This window comes from Cheilinus undulatus, linkage group 16 (genome assembly GCF_018320785.1).
Source record: "Cheilinus undulatus linkage group 16, ASM1832078v1, whole genome shotgun sequence".
NCBI lineage: Eukaryota > Metazoa > Chordata > Actinopteri > Labriformes > Labridae > Cheilinus > Cheilinus undulatus.
The window spans coordinates 26,809,037-26,833,717 of record NC_054880.1 but is presented as its reverse complement, the minus strand read 5'-3'; the positions used below and the strand labels follow the sequence as shown (position 1 = coordinate 26,833,717).

Here is a 24,681-nt window from a genome sequence, read left to right as displayed (position 1 = left end):
GCTGGTACTTCAGACCACCATTAAGACTTTTTCTCTCCTAAAAGTTCAAGATCAGCTTTAGTGTTTTTAAAAGATGCACACAGCAGGTAAAGACAGACCATCTGGGCTGAATGGCTCAGCTTTCATTTATCAGCCTTATCACTAAATCCTGTAATGTTTTTAAACGGCACGGACTGTTTTTTTTTTTTTTTTGCTTCACCTGTGTGGTGGAGAAGGAGCTGGAGTTGGTGAAGGGGGCAGAGTTACCAGCTGGATGTAATTGGGCACAGAAAATCTCTACATCTGGCCAGGGTGAGAGGTGCTGGATGGATATGGGGTTACTCACAAACCCCTGGCTTAGTGTTGCAGCGTTGACAACAGGGCAAGGTATTACCCACTGAAGGAAATTTTGGCTTTAAAGTGTCAGTACAGACAGACCCTGACCCAGGTCACCTTATTGCTAATAAGGAGATAAAGATTTGTAGATGGAGGTTTGTTGTGTTGCTGGGGTGTTTTACCTTGTTTTTGCATAGCTTGCACATTGCCTTCAGTTTTTTTTGTCCATGCTTATTTGTTTTGTCTTGAAGCTGTGCAACATCATGTAGTTCAGTCTTGCTAACACTTTCTGGCTTTTTGTCAAGTGCACAAAAGATGATATGTGTTTCTTAACTGCCATCACAGCATCACAGCCATACTGTTTCTGTAACATGAGTAATGATGCACATATCAGTAAAAAGTATGTGTCAACATACTGCCATATTGATTTTATGAGCACAAACCTAGTTAACAGTGGAGTTTTCCTCTAGGAGAGATTCCCCTCTTTATGGCTTAGTATCACAATGCCAATGGTGGACTCTGGATTTTTGAGGGTCGGGGGTAAAATAATGAGAAGGGCACCTGTGCACAAAATTTTGACTTACATTCATAGTAAATATTAACAGGGTTTGTCCACAGGAAGGGCACCCAAGATGGCACTTTTCCAATTTTGACCACTTAGAGGGTGCCACAGAGACCACTTTATCATGATTTGTCCACTAAGAGGGCACTTTGTTCATCTTTTTCCACCTAAAGGGCACCACAGAGGGCTTTGTCGACCTTTGTCTGCTAAGAGTGCCCCCTAAAGAGTGTCCATTGTGTTTTGTCAAGTAACTGCATGATGCTCTATAGCACTTTGTCAAATGTTGTCCACTTTGAGGGCATCCCAGGGGACACCCTATCATGTTTATCTACCATAGGAGCATCAAAGAGGGAACTTTTGCTTTTGCTTTTGTTACATTTGGGCACCAGGGGGGCGATCGCCCCTCCTGCTCATCTCTGAGTCCACCAGTGGCCAGAAGTTGGCCATCATTTCCAGAGGGTCATATCATTGTCAAATCCTAGCCAATGGCTGCCCAGTTTGGAGTACAGGTTTATTTATGTCCTTTTGTATATAGGTATTTCAACAGTTATGAGAGTTTTGTCAGCATACAGGCAGATATTTGCACATTAAATGTCATGCTTCATGTCACAGTAGTTTCATAGGAGCAGACACATGCAGACACAATAACATTCAGGACTTCCCACATGGAATTAGACTTTGAAAAACAACACTATTAAAAGCTGAAAATAATTTGTGCCTCCAAATAGCAGTCAGAGAGAACTTTTAGAAGCTGTGTTCGGATTCTGAATCAAAGACCATAAAATCAACAAACTGATGATTCACTCTCACCTGAGCTTACACATCACCTCCCTGGAGGAAAAATCCTCCCATAATCCCTCTCTGCTCTCACATACTTAACTTTCCTCCCTTTCATCTGTCATTTCATCTCCGTCTTTCCTCTCTCTGGTGACTTACAGCACTTCTTCCTCATTCCTTTTTCTAAATCTTTATTCCTCCCTCGCTGCCTCCCATCCTCCAGTGTATGTGTGTAGGGTTTGGACCGTATATCTTTATTAATGGCACCTCCGGCTTCAAACCGCTCCGTGCTACCTGTCACAGCTCTGTTTCTGCATCCCGTCACTGCCAAAGCATCCCACTGACACCGTTAGGCTCATTATCTCTGGTCCCGGCTCGGCTCGGCTCAGCACAGCTCAGCGTATTCACAACAACAATCCTGCCAGTGTGTCTGAGCGCTCCAGTCTTATGGAGCCTATTTACGGTGTAAGTGTGACACATATAGAGCAGAGAGAGGGGATCATTAGCAGCCGTCTGTGCAAAGTAGCTGCCTCCTCTCCGCCTGATGTCTCTCACTTTATTTCTTTATATTTATGTGGGGTCTTTTTTTGTGCAGAACTCGAGTGCAGACCACCGTGTGAGGCTGGACCTGGGCCTGTGGGACAAGTTCAGCGAGCTGGCCACTAAGTGCATTATCAAGATCGTGGAATTTGCCAAACGAGTGCCTGGCTTCACGGGGCTGACCATCGCAGACCAGATCACGCTCCTGAAAGCTGCCTGCCTGGACATTCTGGTGGGTGCTGTTGCTTTAAGTTGAAAAAAATATATATATATATACTATCTTTTTTCTAGAATGGGACGGCTCTGCTGCCAACGCTCACAATATTTTGGTGCATTTTTTGCATAATCATTTGCTAACTCAGAATAATAGTGCCTGGCATGCTTGGTTTAAAAGTCATATAATTACCACCATGAAATCCAGACTGCTTACGCTGCACTGTGTTTAAAAGTTTAACTTGTAGACAGGATATCTTACACTGTGCTAAAAAGTTTTAACGCCCAGGATACATCAATAAATCACCTACACTTATGATAGTCATGTAACCTCAGAACACTTGTACAAATTGTGCACTGGACAGTTGGGTTCGCTAAGCAAGACAGTGTGGCAATCCCGTTATCAGAGCATGTCAAGTCTTCGGCCCTTGGCTCTTCTGGTCTCAGTATACACTTGTGAGGCCTGGACTCCTTTGTGACATCTCTACGACATATCTTTTTGGTTTCATCGGCAAGACTGTGTCTAATGCTGACAAGCTCAGGAGAGCGAGGACAGGAAGTGTCAGCTGCCTGATACAGGAACAGCTGCTGCACTTTTACAGGCACCTCGTGCACTTTTCTGGGCCTGATCCAGCTCAGAGCATACTGGGTACCCAGGATCCAATGGGCTGGTCCAGACGCCGGGGGCGATCACATGCTGTGGAGGATACCTGGAGAGATGGGGTATGGGCGGGGCATAGGTCTGCAGGATGGCCATTAGGAGGCCAGAGCGGAACAGGACAAAGGTTGAAGTGGGAAAGTGCCAAACAGGCATATGATCCCATACCTGATCTGACCTGACTGTGCAGTGATTGGCTCAAGGCTGTTTGTAATGTTACCGCATCTTGAGCTGACTAATTCCTCTGCATGCTACAGAAAAGCAGGAAAAGCACCGCTAACCACAGCACTGTTTGCAAGGTCCTGTAAGCTATGCATTTGTGTTCACAGCAGTTGTCATCAAGACATCGTCATTGGACTGTGATCTTTTCTGGATTGCAAACAACACAAAAGAGCCAGCTTGTCAGTTATGGAGTCATTATTGTTGCAAAACTCCTGTTAAAGTTTTGAGAGCAGGACTTATTGATTTTGTTCCCAAATTGAAAAAACAAATACTTTCCCATAAAACCTGCCTTTGTGCCTAGTCACCTCCTTGTGCTTAGATTTTCTCTGGTTCTGTTCAGAATGTCTGCTTGCTCTCAAATCTTTAGTTGATTGCTCAGATTTTCTGTGCTCATGCACCTTTTTCCTCTCCTTCAAGTAACTTCTGCTCACTTCTAAAACAGCTGCTCTCGGTTATCCCTCTCCCCATGCATGGAGCATTTTCTGCACATTCCAAATATTTCTTATGTATGCCTTAGCTTCATTCCTCAGAGCGTCCCCTACAGGGAGTTATTCTTTATTCTCTTAAACTGAGTTCCACTTTAGCAAGTTTTTAAAAAATGTTGTGTGAAAATGACCTGCATCTATTTGAAATTCACATAAAAAATCACAAAATCTATCAGTTTGAATCTTTGGGTAACAAATGAGGTAGACACTTTTAAAACATTGACATTTGTATTTCATAGGTGTGTGACGAGACACTTATCTCACGAGACGAGACGAGACAAGATTTGGGCCCACAAGACACAAGACGAGACGAGATTTTACACTTTTTTTTAATTTTGGAAAAAAGATACATGGGTGGATGATATGTCCTTTATACAACTGAAAGTCATAATTGCAGTGCATCAGGTATATTAAAAAATGTTTGAATTAGGTACTTAATAGGCTATTAATGCTTCCAAAGAGTATGTTTTCTCTAACTTTGACTCAAACTGTACATTTTAATGTGCTTCAAATCAAACCTTTCATTTTAACAGTCTACCAAATCTTTAATTTACTACACTATGCTCTCATCGCTACAATTACAGTAACTATTTTTAGTATTCTACTTAATTATATATAGTAAAAGCATTTAGATTATTTTAAAAGTACTTTAAACACTGTTTACAACAGACTGAAATATAAAGAGCTGCATCAGTAAAATCAAACTATTTTTCATCCTCTTTAAAGACATCCATATTTTATACACTCAAAATAAATCTTTAATTCAATAACACGTCGTAATTTAAAGAAATAGATTATTTCATCATTTTGTGGTCTTTTTTCTCATATGTGCTTTAACAGTGTTGGACACAACGCACAGATGAGTGTGTGTTAATGTGTGTGCGTTGGTGACAGTGTGTGTCTCTGTCTGCTGTCATTCAACAAACAGGGCGTGTTTAACTGAAGCTCTAACTTCGCTTTTTGGAGCTAACAGTGGACTCTATGGCGCTGAGACAGAATTTGTTTTGCTAAGTTTACCACTGCAGTATGCAGACCCGTTGCGCCACACATGCTAAGCTTCTGACTGATGATAGCACAGCCAACAGCTGATGGATGTGTGACTGACAGTGAGACGAGAAGGAGACATGACAAAGCTGCGACTCAAAGATACAAAGTCACAAATAGCAGCACTATCAGCGAGTCTGCGCGCATACACTAACTAAATAAATGCTGCATTCTCTTCATGGAGACTGCACAGGCTTTCACCAGCAGCATTTCATCAATTCACACTGTTATGATGATGCATAAGCAGATCATGTGCAGCCTAAGTAACGCACGCGAGGGGGTGGTTGGAGCAGTCATCTTAATGGATACCGGATCACCTCCGTTCTCATTTGCTCTCTTACCAACAGTTTTATAGTGTCCAGGGCATCTTTATGATCTTTAAAAACTTCCAGTTTGGTATTGTTTTCTGTAAGGAGAGCTGCTGCTCCAAGTGTCTCGCGAGATCGATTTTTCCGCGACAAGAAATCTCGTGGCGTTTTGATCTTGCAAGATCTCGTGGCACGAGATCTCGTCACACCCCTAGTATTTCATGGTGATAGGTCTGCAAACCAGACAAAGGCCTGCACGAAGACAAAAGCAGACTTCAAAGGATTTCTTTGTTTTTTGAGCACACAATCCACAAGTCATGGTCTCAAAATGTTAAAACTAAGGCTGTCAAAAGATTAAAAATTTTAATCACAATTAATCTTGTGATTTCTGTAGTTAATCGCGATAAATGTAATCCATTTTATCCCATTTTATGATGGCTTAAGCTTCAGGAACAATAATGTGGTTTCCCTAAATGAACAGGAAACAGAAGAAAGTCAGTCCACAGTCTCAAACGCCATCTTGATGCTTAAAATCAGTGGACACAGACTGTGGGATCTTCTTCTCTTTATACAGTTTATGTGCTCAACTAATGTCCCAAATCCAAAAAGCTGTGATAGTTTGGAGTTCAGACTGCGGCCAAAGAAAAAAACGCTGTGGTCTTGGTATAATTTCACTTCATGTTTGCGTCATATGCAGTCCCAGTCTCTTCCCTGCTTTTTTATGTACAGACTGTGAACTAGTTAACAGAGGAAGTCGAAGATACACAGTTTAGATGCCTCTTCAGTGGAGCCTAAAATATTCAGTGATGAGCTAAAAACCTTCCCTGAACCGTTCACAGCCGTGTCAGTTATATAAACACACCTCTTTTACCAATCAGGAACTTTTCTACTTGATTATATTTACTTCTTTATTTCACTGCTGCTCTTTTATGTCGGCATTCATTGAGCATGTGGTGAGTCGATAACCTCAAATCTACACGGTTTAACCTCAAGCTCAGCTCCCATTAGAACAACCCTCAAATGCTATCGGTTGACCTACTCAGTTGGCCAATAAGAGTCAGGAAGATCCGATTAATTGATCACGCCAGTCAATTAGAGCCTTCATGAGGAGTTGCTGTCTGTAGCAGTGATTAGGTTACACACGCACAAACATTACTCAGCCTCTAATCTCTTCTGTGACGCTCGTCTGTTTGTTTCTGTCAGCGGTCAGCCTGTCGCTCTGTGAGCTATGCAGCGGGGTTCTTTATTGAGTTCAGATGTGGAAACGTCTGCAGAGTCAGCCAGCTGGCTGCAGGTTTGTTTGTTTGTTATGTAGAGGATGTTAAGTAGAGCGATGTCCTGCACTTATGGATGAGTTGGAAAAAGGCAAACGGCTTTGTCTCTCCCTCTACTGTCTCGTTGTTGTCAGCTGATTTAATTATCATTCAGCTCTCACAGACAGAGGAAGGAAGAGAAAGTGACAACAGGCTTTTTATGCCTCATAGGACATACTTTTATGACCTGACATACAATTCAGTTTGACAAATTAACACCAAAGTCTTGCTCATGCTTGCTGGCGCTGGTTTAATCTAAAAGTCGTAAGAGAACCGCTTTGCTTGAAACTGGCTTGGTGAAAAAGGGCAAAGTGTGAACACATACCAAATCCTGTTCCCTGTAGAGAGAGCCTCAGACATGATCCATGCGTACCTGAGGATGGTCCATAATCAATTGTTCCATGTAATGAAAATTTAAGATAAGTGGTCTTAAAATGTTGACAAGATAGGAAAAGATAACCTTGCCTTACATTTTGTAGAAATGTAATGTACCTGAGTAAGCTGATATGTGGATTGTGTTATCATTTGCTTCTTCCTTTCCCTTTTGTTTGCATCTATGCTTCTTATTTATTGCTATCATGGCATTGAATGTATGCAGCTCAGAAGTCTAAGACAAATCTCCCCAAGGGGACAATAAAATGCATCATAATATATTATAGCAATCATGTCATATCATGTTTATCGTCCATGGATGTGCCCGGAAGATCTCCAAAGGGAGGCGCTTAGGAGGCATCTTGATCAGATGCCCAAACTTCTACTGGCTCCTTTCCCATTGCCACGAAGCAGTGGCTCTACTTTTAGTTCCCTCTGGATGTCTGATCTCCTTACCTTGTCTCTACGGCTGAGCCCAGCCATCCTCCAGAGAGAACTCAGTTCAGCTGCTTGTATCCGTGATCTCATTCTTTCAGTCGTTACCCAGAGTCCATTGACTCTGGGTAACATAGGTGAGGGTGAGGAGGTAGATTGACCAGTACATCAAAAGTTTTGCCTATTGGCTCAGCTCAGCACCCTCCCGCTGCAGCAATTCACCTTTCAAGCTCACGCTCCCTTTTACCCTCATTTGTGAGCAAGACCCCGAGATGCTTGAACTCCTTCACCTGAGGCAGAGACCCACTCACATGGGTGAATATCTGGCCCCATGGAGAGACACCCAGCCAGGTTCAAAGTGAAAGAGTAACGTGGAGCTGCGCCACTATGGACTCACCACCTGCAGGGACGGGCATGGTAGCAGGGTGCAGTGTACACTGGGTGGTAGGCAAAGATGGCAGCCTTGGTGCAGAACATGTAGATGTCATATCATATATTGTTCCATCATATTGTGTTGTACTGTATCGTATCATGTTGCTTATCTACTATTTTTTGTCTCCCATGGTATGCTATGGTATTGTACTGGATTGTATTTTCCATAATTCAATCAAACTATAGAAAAGTATCAATAGTGGTATCGATAAGAGTCGGATCAATAATTATTATCAATAAGAGTGTCAGTACCAATAAAAATTAAAAATCCCCATCCCTAATCATGCTGCCTTTCTTCTATTGCATCATCTCCTATTTTTTGGTATTTTATGGTATGGTATTGTCTCCTTTTATACCTTATCCTGTTGCCTGTGTTTCACTGTATTGTATCCTAATGTAGCATAACATCCTGTATTGTTATCACATGCTACCATAGTACCCGATTTTGATCTACTCTTAAAGCATTCTGAGGCAGTTTGCAACACCAACAAGTAAGGCCACATTTAACAATGTTTCTCTTTAATTATGTGAAATTCATCCATGAAATGAACACTTCGGTTTACTCCTTAATAAATGCACCCAATGGAGTGTGTTCTATACTGAACAGAATGAGAGGTATACAGTGGAGGTGGACTGAACTGTGCAGGGCATCTTTGACATGGTCACTACTCCACTTGGAAATGTCTTGTGGGGCCATGACATTGAGGGGGGTAGAAGGGATGGAGTGCATCATGGGGAAGCTCAGACGACAGAGCGCTGACTAATGGCAGGGAATAAATGTAGTCCATCATAAGTTAGCAGCACAAAACATGATAGGGATACAGCAAAAGAATGGCAGCCTCCTGTAGCAGTTCATGCTTCCTCATGTTGCAGTGTTTTACTGCAACAGTAAACATTTCATGTCCATCATGACAGCTACACGAACCAATACAACTGTTAAAATTAAGATTCTCTGTCTTTAAAAACTTTTTTTAGAATATTTGAGGTAATGTAAGTACCCAACTAAAAATGTGTTATGCAGGTGTAATCCTTTTAAACTAATATTTCAGTTCAGAAATTCTACATATTCTTGAACAAGCAGATTTAATGTCATAACAATAAATATTTCTGTATTTGCTGCGGCAGTGTATCTTTTAAAGCCAAAACAATCTTTGAGATCCTAAAGTTTGTGTGGATGCTATCACAAATGTGTCAATTAACAGTCTGAGCTAATAAAAGTTAACTGATTAAGAAGAATGCCCCACTGATATATGATAAAACTACTCGTGTCACACCTTTTCTGCCTAATGCTGTTGACATTAAACTCCTATTAAAAAGTATGAAGATATATTGAAGAGCTTTGATTTTATTCTCTAAATTCAACATTTACTGCCAGCATTAAAGCATTAATAAACAGTAACCAAAAATGTATGAAGGTTCCCTTTAACATGCCAAGTTTGCATCAAAATTTTAGTTAAAATGAGTTGAAATTTATAAACTTTGTGGTGAATAAATGCTGCTCAGACTGCAGTGGTTTTTTTTTTTTCACACCATGAAGGGAGCAGCAGCCAGGAACATGAAGCAGCAGCCAGCCTCCAAACAGCTGTCTCACATTGTTGGATAATCCCACAGACTGCTAAAGTTTTCCTTGCTCCCGTCTCGTCACCTCTTCATGTGCAGCAGAAACTCTTTTGAGGAAAAGTCAAAGAGAGTTGCACATGAACGCGGCGCTCCTCCGGTGTCTGGGCTGACGTCAGCGTGCACGTTGTCGGGTTTTAAACACGGAGCAGACACATCGTGAGACCTCTTTGATTCTGCTCCACTTCCAGACGTTCAGCTGCATCAACCCAAATCTAGCATTATGTAACAGACCAAAATAGAAGCATGGCTTATTTTCACTGTGATGATTATGCAAGTCTCCAGTCTGAACGAGTCGGTTTCATACTTGAGGAAAACGAGATGAAATGATGTCTGCAGAGAAGTTTGGAAACATACTCAGAAAAGTGACACACTGAAGTTTACTTTCTCAAACCAAAGGCTGTAACGTTATCTGAGGTAACATGCTCTGAAGATTATCTGCCTCAATACAGGCTAACACAGGTGCATGTTTAACTCCAGGTATATAACATCCAGGTTATCCAGGTTATAAATTCATCTTGTATATCAAATTGGTCAGTCATTACAGTTTGTATCTCACACTATGAGACTATCCCTGTATGATGACTCTCAAGGCAAGACATGACATAAAAAGGAGTGATGCAAAAGTCATGGACAGAGCAACAGTTTGCCATAAAAAAAATGATCGGATGATAATATTCACCTTTACATATTTTTTATCAGTGTTATATTTAGTTTTCATAAAATTGGAATGCAGCTCACCCCTCAGAATGTTCTGCCTATGAGAACAAGGCTTAAGTTAGGATAAAATAACCATTATTAGTTTGTCAAATACTGGGATGGCTCTTTTAAAGGGGTTATTCCAGTACAAGTAACTGCAGTTTAAGAACAAATTTGTACATTTGGGAACCGCCGTGGTACATTTTTGTCATATTTAAATGATAGCTTTTTTCTTGCCAACTCAAGTTATCAAATGCACAGAATGTATATTTACTTCATTGATGAATTTTACATAATGATTGAGAAAAGTTGTTAAAGTGGCTGTCTTTGATGATGCTGGAAGCTACTTCAAAATGCTAGATAAATAGCTCTCAGTGTAATACTATAGACCATGACACAGTAAGATTGGGTATATTATGGCTTGATAGTAACCTTGCAAAGCAGATGGATTCGCCTGTTTCTGTGTTTCTCACTGGCGAATCCATTTTGCAAAGCTCCCGTCTGAACAGTTTGGGCTCGGTTAGAGAGTAACATGAACAATCAGCGTCGAGGGGCAGTACTTTTGGGCATGACGGAGTCATGACGTAAGCAAGCAGCAAGAAGAGGCTGGTGCAAATATAGAGGAAGAGATTAGCATGGATGCTGCTAAAGTGTACTGTAAGCTTTATCAGAATTTGACAGTATTTCTTAATTAAAAGAAGAACAAAGAACAGCATTGAATTTTCTTTGCAAAAATGACAAAAGTCATGTACTGACATGTCTACAGTGGTCATGGTTCGCGTTATGCAGCTCTAATGGAGTTTACTCTTCGGTAGCGTCACACATCGGTAGGGACTACGATGTCAATGTTTTGTTGCTCTGTTTGGCCCATAAAGATGTGACACAAAACGTTAATCCAATCACCCTCTTTTTTTCAAAGGCTCTGCCTATTCCTTAAAGCTGCCTATGGGAGGTTTTCCAGGTGGATGTGTGAAACAAATCCATCTGGTGTGTCAGGTTAGCTTGATAGGATATTGCACCATAATATAGGATAAAGAAAGAAAGAACGATACAATACGGTACGGTACGGTAGGATACAATACAATATGATATCATATCAATATGATATATCATCAATATGATATGATATAACATTATATTATAGGGTATAATGCGATACAGTGCTATACAATACAATATGATACATTATGATACAATATGATATGAAACAGTACAATACTATATGACATGATACAATACAAAATAATATGATACAAAATGACAGGATATGATGCGATGCGATGCGATGCGATGCGACCAAAGTTATCCACTGAGCTAGTCACTTTCCACCTGTGGCATTGAGTGGTCTGCAGGAATGGGTGATGTTCTGATTTTTAGAAACCTGACTTTGCCATAGGTGTTTAAAAGGGTGGCAGTCTTTAACTATGTAGAGTTTACTTCCATGTGTCAATGATTAAAATTGCAAACACTTCAAATTTTTACACAAAGTATAAGGACATAGCAAGTACACTTTAATCTGTAAAAAAAAACTGCTGGATGTTAAAATTAACACTACAAGAGAGTTCAGTAGCTAACAATTTCCAAACTTGGAACCCATGAGAATTATATAAACTCAGAAAAAATGTACACTGTAGGAGTTGAATTGACACTGATGATTTTCCTGTGCACTAACCCTGTAGAGAAAACCTCCATCTCCCCTACCCCCACATAACGCTGTAGCTCCACTTAGCATTTTTATGATGGGTAGAAACCAGACAAACCGCTCAGCGCGTTTACCTGCTTATTTCTTGTGTTGGATTGAGGACCCTGTTCATGAGAAACAGAACTTCATAAAGTGTATAATACAAAAACGGCAATGGTTTATTCGTGATCTCAGCCATCGGCAGTGTAATACCCACAATCCAAGAGTGTCACAGCAATAGCTCTGATTGGTGGAGCTGCAAATTTCAGCTATCAGCTGCTATGGGGGAAGTTAACAGTGGTCGATAGTGGGCAGTAACTGCTGAGCTCTGTGGTGACGACAGATGACAGCACAGGTGTTGCTTGGCAAAAGATCAGCCAATTAAAGTTTGATTGATTTTTGATAATACTTAAAAAGAGACTTATAGGTGACAGAAAAAATGCAAGATAATTCTGTTACAATGGCTGTAGTTATGTGTTGATATCATGGGGATGTTTAAGTGGCCCTCTATGTGACTAATGATAACATACTAATAAGGGAAGAAAGACTCAAGAAGTCTGAACAAGGTCAGTTTCTGCTAAGAGCAATAAAAACAACATGCAGAAAAAAAAACTAACAATGACCTTCCACTTGGAGAGAACGAATAACCCCGGTGTCTCCTGCCTCCCTGCATGTGTGAAAGCGTAGACCTAATGAAGCCACTGATGCTGATGTGAGGCTCTTTGAAGCTATTTGAGTGGGCTGGCTCTGACAGTGAGTGGCAGGCGTGTCTGCAACATGAAACAGAATAAAACATGGCTACTGGCGGTGACTCGCACCGGCTGGCCAGGCCTGCGCTTGCTCACACAAATACACACATACAATACACACAGTGTTTGATCTCTCGCTCTGACACTCCCCCACCCAGCCCGCGTGCACTATACGTACGCCCTTCACCACAGAAATGTGCTGTTGAGCGGATGTTGATGGCTGAGCGAGAGCCAGAAAGTCATCAGAGCCGGCCTTCAACTTCTCACCTCTGAGTCTCTGGGAGTTCACGTCTCCGCTCCGTCACATCTGACGAGTACGACTGAGTCGACACAAACTCACCATCCATGCATTGACACATAAACACTGCATGTAACGCACACTGATCCTCATTTACATCAGCGCTCATTAATCCAAACTGATATGATAAAGCTACTTTGCATTTACACCTCACATAAATATGCATCTTCATACATTAATCATTCATTTGTATTCCCTCGTCCACATGCTCATCTTGTACCTGGTGCCAATTCCTCTCCTGGTTTCAGTTGTCTCTTATTTGTCCTTTGAGAGCAAATAAACCAACCTGCTTAGAGGGTTTCTTTCTAAAGAGAATCTCATAACTTTTGGCTTTCTCAATGATCAAATCATCAAACAAATTTTTGCCACACCCCTGAACTGGGAAGAACTTTGTTTTCCATTTGAAAACTTAATTTTCAGAATTTGGTTTTCTGATTAATTTTACAAGAAGCATCTGGTGCCCACAGAATGGTTGGCGTTCTTCTCTGCAACTACTCTAATGACTTAGGGGTCATGTGTGCTCCACGCCCAGTCCAGATACAGACGGAGCCTTCTGTCCATACTATAATGTTAATTTTGTCTATTAAAACTATGACTAAAAATGTTAGAAATTCAAATTCTTTGATATTCCTCACTATGGGGAAATCTGTCCTTTCAGATCATCAAATAAATTCTAATATGAATACAAATATGAAATACAGTTTTTAGACGATGATTTCATCTATTAAGGGAAAAAAGCCATCCCAACCTACCTGGCCCTTTTTGTAAAGTAATTGCCTCCTAAATCTAATAACTGTTTGTGCCACCCTTGGCGGCAACAACTGCAAGCAAGCATTTGCAATAACTGGCAATGTGTCTTTCACATCGCTATGGAGGAATTTTAGCCCTTTCTTCTTTGCAGAATTGGTTTTATTCAGCCATATAGGAGGGTTTTTGAGCATGAGCAGCCTGTTTAAGGTCATGCCACAGCATCTCAGTAAGATTTAAGTCCCAACTTTGACTCAGCCACTCCAAAATGTTAATTTTGCTTTTTGTTAAGCCATTCAGAGGTAGACTTGTTGGTGTGTTTCAGATCATTGTCCCACTGAATAGCCCAAGTGCGCTTGAGCTTCAAGTCATGAACTGATGGCTTTACATTCTCCTTCAGGATTTTCTGGGAGAGAGCAGAATTCATGATTCCACTGGTTATGGCAAGCACAACAGCGAAAGACCATCACACTACCACCACCATGTTTAACTGTTGGTATGATGTTCTTTGTATGAAATGATGTGTCAGTTTTATGCCAGATGTTCAACTTTTGTCTCATCTCCCTTGGAGGCCATTTTTGCCCAGTGTCTTTCTTATTGTTGAATCATGGACCCTTAACCTTAACTGAGGCCAGTGAGGCCTTCAGGTCTTTATATGTTTTTTCTGGGTTCTTCTGTGAGCTCCTGGATGAGTTTTCAATGTCCTCTTGGAGTAATTTTTTCAGGCCGTCCACTCCTGAGAAGGTTCAAACTGTATTAAGTTTTCTCCATTTGTGGATAATGGCTCTCACCATGATTCACTGGAGTCCCAACACCTTAGAAATGGCTTTGTCAGCCTTTCCAGACTGATAGATGTCAATGACTTTTTTTCTCATCTGTGCTTAGACTTTCTAGACCGCAGCATTATGTGTTGCTTTTTTGAGATCTTTTACTTGATTTCTATTTAGGTTTTGAATTACTTTTTTCCCTTTGTAAAATAAATTTATCATTTAACAAATGCATTTTGTATTCATTTGGATTATCTTTGTCTAATATTGCAAATTGTTTGATGATCTGACACGTTTAAGCCTGACGAGTATCGGAAAAAAGAAATCAGGAATGAGGCAAATCATTTTACACAGCACTGTAGCTGTTCAATCTTTTTAAAGCACAAAAATGAGACACCAAATAATTGCAGAGCCATACATTTGTCATTTTGAGGTTTTATGTTGTTATATACCTGTCAAGCTGTTTATGTAGGTCAGGTTGATGGTGGCATGCTTTTTAATGTTTATCATATGGCATAATTTAGCAGGCCATGATCATCCTACTGGCGGCTATCCAGCTAGCTTGTATGCTAACCTATCTCGTGTTTGTCACTGAGGTGCTTGGAGAGGTGTAGTGTTTGTTTACTTCTACAACACAATTTTCTCTGTTTGTGGATAATGGCTCTCACCATGGTTGGCTTAAGTCCCAAAGTGTTAGAAATGGCTTCGTAACCCATTCATTAGCATCTTTAGCACACAGATTTAGCAAGTCTGTTGTCTGACCAGCAGTGCTCCATGAGGGACCTCAGTAGCCCGTTCTGTTCACCTGTACAAACGCAGAGGTATTACGGTGGGTGACTTGCTGTTGTTGTTCTTCGTAGTGACATGTTTTCTTTCATGATTGTGGTTCACGCTGTATTCAACTAAATGGAGGACTGGAGCCCGCTGACAGCTGTCTACTACACTGTTGCCATTGGCCCTGCTTACATTGCTTACACTGCCATCTTGTGGAGATCCAGATAATATATATTTCTTTAATTCTCTTAGCCTGCTTAATACTCTTATCTATTACTTCCACCAAAGTCACATTGACCTACAAATGGAACTGAACATCAGAAAACTCTAGTACCACGTTTGGAATAACAAGTACAAAAAACCTGGTTGAAAATTGTGAGTACAGTGTGTAACACTACTGGGACCAGCTCACTAACAGCTGCAGCCTTTGCTCATTGGCACCTGCTCCACCAACTGAGCCAAACCGGTTCACATGGATTCATTAACTAACATCTGCTCCAACATAACAAATGTGTATGAGTATATGCAGTTACTGATACAACAGAAACATGGGGGAACAAATTAAAGACAAACATGATTATGACACTCAGTCAGACGTGATCATCAGACATCTTTAAATACGTTAGATTGTGTTTGAAACTTCGGGACATTCCTGAAAACTGAGTCTTGCTGTCTCTTTCTGACTGTTTCCCTCTCTGATAGGAGCTCAAGTTAAAAGTTAACACTTGATTCATGTTAGTATTTTCATGAAATACATCAGGAAGCATACTGCTATCATATCTGCTGCTGCTCCTGTTGAGACCAGTACTGACAGCATGTCACTAATGCAATTTCTGCTGACTAATCTTACCCCCCAATGCAGATCCTGCGCATCTGTACAAGGTACACCCCAGACCAGGACACCATGACCTTCTCTGACGGGCTGACCCTCAACCGGACGCAGATGCACAACGCTGGCTTCGGCCCACTCACCGACCTGGTGTTCACGTTTGCCAACCAGCTGCTGCCCATAGAGATGGACGACACAGAGACAGGCCTCCTCAGCGCCATCTGTCTCATCTCTGGAGGTGTGTGAGCCAGGGCTCTTTGTGTATGTGGAGGGGGCAACAAGACAAAAGGATATAGCTCAGAAAGAATGAACGGGACACAGATATTTATGAGAAACAACAGCTTTTGTAGTTTTTGAGGGCTGTCATCACTTGTTGCAAATGTTTAAAAGCTACCTTCTTAGGAAGGTGCCCATTCCTCTCATAAATCCATTTAGATAAGTATGTAAGCGCTGCTGTCATGAATTTGGCAGTCTTAGAGTCTTTAAAAATAAGATTCAATGAGTGTTTGAAAGTGCAAAGATACATTTTTCAATATTTTGTAACACTTGCTCATTGTCAAACTTGGCCACATCAAATTACAGAACAAATCTTCACATATCTTATCGGATTTATCAATGCATTTCATCAAATTCAGGGAGATGTCCTGTAGAGAATTTAGAGTAGTGAAGAGATTTGGGAGTGTTGTTAATAACTTGATAAGTATCTTGATAAAGGATCAGATTTCTGCAGCAAAAGCCAGTTATTTCAGCATGTCTGCAGAATTGTCTAGCACTTGACATTCTGTAATCTGAACACGTCAGATTAGAATAATTTTTGCAGCTCGATTGCATCATATATCCAGCATAAACTCTGATTTAGTGATATAAACAGATATGAGAGGTTATCGATTGAAATAAATCAATGGATCCAGTCCACATGAGAGCATGTCCTACTGCTCTCTGTTCTACATCTTCACTCTTATCCACTCATCCTGAATATCGAGCTGAGCTGCAGCTCAGTTTGACAGAGACGTCTCCCCATGTGTGCGAAAGCAGGTCAAACACCGGCTGATATCAGTGAGGCAGCAGAATCCTCCTGATGAACAGAGAGGGAGGAGGAGAGGCAAGGGATGACAGGTGTACAGTGGCCCTGACTGTCCACAACCAAAACACTTGACTGAACGTAAAAAATTTAAACATTCCGCTTAATGCAAAAGTATAATATGAAACACAAAATAAGTTTACAAAACACAGAATTATTTAATGATACACATCGCACATTTAATGACATGCAGTTAAAAGATAAAATAAAACAAGAAGGATGAAACATTTAAACATTTTGTCAAAAACTAATACAAGAAACAATTGTCTTTAAAAAAAAAAAAAATTTCATTAAACACAAAAACATTCGTGAAATGCTGAAACATTTAATGAAATCCAAAATCGTTTCTAAATCACAAGATCATTGAAAAATAAATGTAATACATCCACATATCCATCCATTATCTTCGACATTCATCTCAGCTGTCATTTTATTAAAAATAAATGTTAAAAATGCTAAAAATGTCATCATGAAATGCCAAAACATTGCAGATGCAGTCATCAAACAATAACATTCAAAAGCTGTGAAACACAAAAAAGTAAAATAAAAAGAAATTCTAATAAAACACAAAAATTAAGAAACACAGCAATTTCTTAAACATTTTAGAAACAATATCATCCATGAATTGCTAAAACATTTATGAAAAACAAAAAAATATATTTCAAGAAACAGAAAGAATCTATGAAACACTAAAACATTTAAAGAAACAAACATAATTTTGAAATGCTAAATCATTTAATGCATGCTTAGTTAAATATTATGAGAAACAAAAAAGTATGCAATGCGAAAACACAAACATGTTTGTGGAACAGAAACATTTAATGAAGCACAAACATTTTAATGACACTGACGCATTCCCAAAATTCTAAAATATATATATAAAAAAACAACTTTGTGAAATGCTTAAACATTATATGGAATAAGAAAAAATTCTAATGAAACACTAAATTTAAACATGAAAATAATTGAAGTTGTGTTACAGATACAACAAAAAAAAATCAGGAAATGCTAAAACATTCAAGAAACAGAAACATTTATGAATCTTGAAAACATTTTGTGCGAAACATTCATGAAACAAAACATTACATTGTAAAATGCTACATCATTTCATGAGTAGCTGAAATATTTCAAGAAACAAAACAAAATCTAATATGGTCAAACAAAAAATAACTAATATGCTACATAGTTTTATTAGACAAACAGTCATTTTAAGTGAAACAAAAACATTTACTAAATGCTGAGACTTTTTTGGTGAATGCTAAAGTAGTTGCTCATTTAATTCATACTTAGTTAAGAGAAACGAAAAAGTTGTGAAACGCTAAAAATTCAGGAAACAAACAAACACAAAACAAAATAAAAATTGTATTGTGAAACACTCAAACACTTAGAATGTTACAAAAATATTTATGGAACACTCAAACATTTCATAAAAAGCTAAAAGAGTTATAATCTCAAAATCGTTAATAAAACAATAAACCATTTTAGAGAAAAATAACATTTATGAAAAGCTCAGTTATTTTGTGAAACACTACAAAGTTCAATGGAACACTCAACAAATTCAATAAAACACAGAAAAATCATGAAATGCACATTTTCAATGTCTAAGAAATATTTAAATATTTTCCATTTTGTTAAAAGTTTTTATAGTAGCCCTTCAGGGCCAACGTACGTACTGGTGTGTCACAGCAGCATCAGTTGGTTTACTGTTCAACTTCCCAGGGAAAATAGTCCAGCTCTGCGTGGTTCCACCATGATAAATGGCTAAATCTCTGATAAGAGGATACAGACACCTTAAATAACACACAAAGTTTTACAGTACATCCACACGCAGCCCCAGCCCTCCTCATCGCCGTCTCCCTCGCCGCTAGGTTTATTCTACAGTATATATTTATATTCTGAATCCAAGGAGCCTCAGCAGATATTACACACTCTTGCATAATCCAGGGACAGTATGTGAGACGCCTCTGATCATATCTGTGCTCTCACACCTCAACCTGCTGATTCAAGCACTCACACTGCCACCTGATGGCCGGGTCAGGAAGTGCAGGTTGGTTGGTCAAGACCCTTCTGGAACAGTTATCTCTAATTCTTTTTGATTTTATTCTTCTGTTTTTCGGAGCACTTTGAGATCTATGTTTAAAATTGTTCTTTATATAATGAATGAGGAATCCTTTCCTTTTTTTCTGATCATTCTACCTGGTATCTGTTTCCTTTTAAGGTGCCCAATGAGCCACAACTTTCCCACAACTCTACATCTTCTCCTTTTCATTTTCCATATTTTCCAAGGAAAAAGTCAGACCTAAGTTACACTTGCACCTCTGGTGCTTTAGTAGTAACTCTATAGCTACATAATTTTAAACTGTAAGTTGTCTGTCAACCCATTTGTATAATTTGATCCAATCGGAGAGTTCAAATCCCATCAGAGTATCTCTGAGCATCAGGTCTGCTCAAGGTAGTAAAAGTAAAGTGTTTGGAGATCTAAAAAGAAATAAGACTTCTACCTTTGCAGTGACTGAAAATTATGTTTAATAAACTCAGACAGAACCTATCACCAAAAACTAAGGACCTATAAATTGTGTGGTAATGGAAGAAGCTGACTTAAAAGTCCAAACATTTTGTAAAGTTAGATTTAAAAAGTTTCTAAATTCAGAGGGCAGGAGCCCCAGTCTCCTTCAGTGTGCAGAAACCTGCAGATCTTTGAATAAAGCATCTGCTGATTGGTTTGATGAGCTCAGTTGTTGCTTCCTGCTGTTTGAGACTTTAAAACCTCTGTTATCAGGGCTTAGCACTCAAAAGAAAAGGATTCAAATCAGTTTTCTGCTCGTCTTATCTCATTGTAAGAATCTCTGCAGAATCTCCTCTGCAGAAAATGAGTCGACATAATGAGATAAACTCTGCTTCTTAATCAAACTGGCTTCATGCTGTGATACACGCGTTAGCCTGCAGCCCGTCTCAATCAGATAAAACCCAGACATCAATTTGTCATTGTTGAGCCACAAGTCTGACTCTGAGCTTGTATGTGTCTCTCTTTGCAGACCGTCAGGACCTGGAGGAGCCGTCAAAGGTGGACCAGCTCCAGGAGCCACTTCTTGAAGCTCTGAAGATCTATGTGAGGAAACGTCGGCCCAGCAAACCCCACATGTTCCCCAAAACCCTGATGAAGATCACAGACCTGCGCAGCATCAGCGCTAAAGGTAGGAGGGATATCAGCTTACAGCTTACATAAGGGGCTTTAAAATTTGGCTTTTGGTTTGATATTCAGACAAACTGGGTCAGAAAACAGGAAGTGATTATTTATTATTGCAGCCCACACTTTTTCTGTAAAAAGCCTGGAGTCTATTCTCATTTTAAAGTTAATGTTCACCTAATATGACTTTGTGGAGTAGTGGTTGCATGATGTAGCATGATGCATCGCCTTAAATACTACAGTACTTATAATACTTAACAACCAATCAAGTAGAAGCTTGTCAGAGGTGCAAGTAAATGTGGTTGCAATTGTGAAACACCACTTGTTTAGTCCTTGCTGCAAAATTTAGACTTTTATTTTTAGATAAAGTTTTGAAATAATTGTAAATCAGACTTTCTCATAGTGATGCACAAATGGATTATAAGAACCTTTTGTTACCTGGTCTATATCTATGTAGTTGTATAGCTGCTAAATACGCATGTATGCATATAAAACTTAATATAAATGCAAGACTCTGCAAGGGGTTGTTTAACAGTTTAACATATCAACAGAATGTAAATTATAAGTTGAAACAGGCCAGTATGTGCCACAGTGTACAGCTAATATGAGTAGTTTATCTATTTTCATTTCCCATTCCAGAAAAGTTTAGAAATTATTAAAAATGTAAATAAAAACAGACTACAGTGATTTTCTTACCAACCTACAGTATATCCAATTGAAGAAAGCCAAAAGACAAGATATTTAAACATCAAGGTCAAAATTTTTCCCATTTTTGAAAATAAAAACCTATTTGGAATTTGCTGATTGCAACACGTCCCAGAAAAGCTGGGACAGGAGCATGTTTAGCACTGTGTTCCCTCACTTTTTCTTCTTACACTCTGAAGATAGTAATTGTTGAAGGATTGAAATATGTTCATCTTAAGTTGCTCAACACTGCTGAGTATGTTGTCGTATCTCTTGCTTTCTATTTTGCTATACATTTCAGTGTTAGGTCTGGGTTGCATGCAGCCCAGTTTAGGCCTGCCCTCTTCTATTGTGAAGCCATGCTGTTCTGACTTGTGCAGAATGTGTCTTGGCATTGTCTTCCCTGAAATAAGTAGGGACATCCCTGAAAATGGCACTTTCTGGATGGAAGCATGTGTTGCTCCAAAACGTGTATGTACCTCTCAGTGTTATTGCTGCCTTCAAAGATGTGCAAGTGACCCATGCCATGGTTACTGATACACCCCAGATCATCACAGATGATGGCTTTAAACTTTTTGTTGTTAAATATCTGGATGACCCTTTTCCTCATTATTCAATTATTTCCCAAAACAATTTGGAATGTGAACTTGTCAGTTACCTAAGAGTCAAAGGTCACAGGCATTCAGTGCTGGTTTTCAGCCTTGCACCCTACATGCAGAGATTTCTCCAGATTCTCTGAATCTGTCAATGATATTATGGACTGTAGATGGTGAAATCTCTAAATGCCTTGCATTTGCATGTGGAGAAATGTTGTTCATGAACTGTTGGACTATTTACTCATGCAATCTTTCATAAAGTTTCATAAATAGAACCTCACAAGAGGGATGGGCGTTTGGAAGAAACCTGCCAACTTGAGCATCTATAATGTTAATGATCAATTAATTGATTAATCATTATGTATGTATAAAAACATACATACATGGGCATATATATATATATATATATATATAAAACGTTTCCCTATATAACAAAAACAGGTAACTAATGAGTGTTTCAATAATTTATTTATTTTCACCCTTCGAAAGCCTAGGGCTCTTAAACATAAACAAGGCACGGTCTATTGTATTACCTATTGCTGAGATGCGTAAAAAAAATATGCAAGCATCTGAAAAAAACTATTCAAACCCAAAAACAACCACAACAAACAATAGCCTTGGTTGGCTGCCATTTTTTTCACAAAATAAAGTTAGAAAGAATCCAAAGTCAGTAGCCCATCATATAACAGAGAGCAGGCCTCATAAAAAAAACAACAACAAACAAACAAAAAAAACCCACTCACAATGTCATGACGGTAGATATTGTTGGGCAGTGCAGAGTAAGACGTGTTTAGTCTTGTTATTAAATGCCAACATCAGATCGACTAAATTCCCCGTGATCCACCAAATTCTTAACGACCAATTAATCGATCATTGATTAATTGTTCCCATCCCTACCTCACACCATTGTTGATTGTGAATAACCAAGCCTTTCAAGAGAGCTCCTTTAATACCCATGGTACTACATACATACATGGTACTACCACCTATTATCAGTTAATCTACGTATCTTGTCTCTGTCCTGTATTCAGTTTAATTTAGTTTTAGAAGGATTTACAAATCACTATTTTGTTGTTTGTTTTTTGCTGTTTTTTCCTGTTACACACAGTGTCGCAACATTTTTGGAATTGGGGCTTGTAAAACTCATCATTGTAAAATACAACTGTCAGACTTCATAAGTTCATAAATCAACTCTTTGAAGAGTGGAATTCAATGTGAACTTAAAAAAATGTTTTTAAAATGCAAATTAACTGAATTAATCCAAATCAACTATCAACATTTTGTGATTGATTGTGCTTTTGAAAAGTAATAGTTTGATACTTGCTCTAAAGCAGCTAAAATAGGTTAGAAAGGGTTATAAAATAAACATGACACCTTAAACTGTATTTAGTTCAACATCAGAGTGTGTTACTTCACATTAACGTCTCTTCTCTGGCTGTTTGATGCTGATCTGATCTCACTGTTTCTAACTTTTAAAGCACATTCTGGGCCGGCTCACAGCTCTGAGCCTTTAACTCTCTGTGAGCCTCGGGGTACTTTAAATTCGTCCTGCCCCTCTGCAGACCCCGGCCCCCCGACTTTGAGCTGACCTGTCTGAAGACGTTACTGTAGACGACCCTTTGCTTCATCCCCTCTGTGTCTGCCTCTAAATCCTGTCTTTTAAACTTTCTTTTTGTTGGCTTGCATCGGTTTATCCTGCTGCTTTAACAGCTTATGTTCTTACTCATACTTTTACTGTTTGTGCTGCTCTTATTTGTCTCATAATCCTTTGTGTTTTTTAAAGTAACACTTATTCTGGGTTGGGTTTTATTTCTCCGTTTTATTTGATGTCCTTTAAAGCAGCTTAACGTTGCCTTTGATGTCACTTTATAACTTTAATCACTGATTTTAATTTAATATGGAGCAAACTGTGACTAAGAGTTTTTCCTTCACACAAAATCAAACCATGGAAATCATTTACACAAGCTAACTGTTTGCATTATTTTACTTTAAAAATCCTGAGCTTGGTGATTGGTATTGAGAAAACTGATTTCTACAGTGGACTGGCCCTTCAGCAGCTATGAAACAGGCTGTGATGGCTGCAGTTTAATCCTTGAGGGGCCTGGTTGATCCACTAGTGGGGCAGGTACCAGTTCAACTTGACTCACTCTACTTTTTTCTTTTTTTTCCCCATAGGGGTCATTTTCTGTTAACTGATACTATTCTAGTGAGCTATTGATAAGATGCCAGCCTCGCCCTTTGGAGTGGAAACATTGCATCAAAATGACCAGAGACCAGGTGCGCTGTTGCCTGGACGTCCTACACTGCTGTTTAGTTGGACATTCTAGCATTTCTTCATGGCTGCACTACAACAACCAGTCACAGTCACATAAGTAAATTAAACGAAAGTCCAGTCTGCAGCACCTTTCCTTCATGTCTCTGCCCCACTTGCTCATTGCTGTTTCTGAATCCATCCACTGTCCTGCTCTTTGGATAAAGGCATAAAAAGGCAAAAAATATCTCTTTAATACAGTGTTCTAACCGCACATGCAGCAAGCAAGCGTCAGCAGCATAATCAGCTTGATAAAACCAATTTCTACTGTAGTATCCTGACAGAAGCAGAACAATGTAGTGCAGCGTGGTACAATGTAGTTGCCTCTGACCTTCATTTCCTCCCTGTTGGGTTGACATGGGCGATGAACAAAGAAAAAATGAGATGACAAGGAACCTGGAGTGTTTCACATGAAGATTTTATTGATTTTACTCTACTTCTCTAAAAACTCTAAAACTTGCACTGAGTTAATAATGTCCATCTCTGTCTTTGAAAAATGTTTTGTCAACATGGAGGAAAAATTATGTGGCTCATAGCCATCAAGTGTTCGCCAATACAAAATACCACTTTAACATTTCTCACCATTAAAATTAAAGTTTTATATGTCATGTTCTACAAGGGGAACCAGAAATTTGGAGGGCAGATGAAGTGTGGACAGTGAGCGTTTAATGCTGTGCTGATGTTGTGCAATGTAGTGCCTATAAAAAGTATTCACCCCTTAGATGTTTTACCCTTTTATTGATTTTATAAATTAATCAGGGTCAATATAGTTTGGCTTCTATGGTTAAATAAAGAAAAACAAAAAAGCCTCTTGAATGTCAAAGTGAAAACAGATTTCTGCATAGCAATGTCAACTGAATTGAAATATGTCATGAAAAATAAATGACTTCAAAAATATTCACCCCCTTCAAGTCAGTATTTAGTAGATGCACCTTTGGCTGCAATCACAGCAATGAGTCTGTGAGGACAGGTCTCAATCATGCTT

The 24,681-nt window shown here is 39.3% G+C and overlaps 1 protein-coding gene across 3 annotated transcripts in view; it reads left to right on the top strand.

The window, feature by feature from the left end:
* LOC121523944 (retinoic acid receptor beta-like) overlaps positions 1-24,681 on the top strand; it is a 195,354-nt gene that overhangs the window by 162,054 nt on the left and 8,619 nt on the right. For all 3 annotated transcript variants that reach the window (XM_041809035.1, XM_041809036.1, XM_041809038.1), the window contains exons 5-7: positions 2,250-2,426; positions 15,871-16,075; positions 19,954-20,112. In XM_041809035.1, coding sequence (XP_041664969.1) covers positions 2,250-2,426; positions 15,871-16,075; positions 19,954-20,112 — 541 coding nt within the window. The remainder of the gene's footprint in view (positions 1-2,249; positions 2,427-15,870; positions 16,076-19,953; positions 20,113-24,681) is intronic.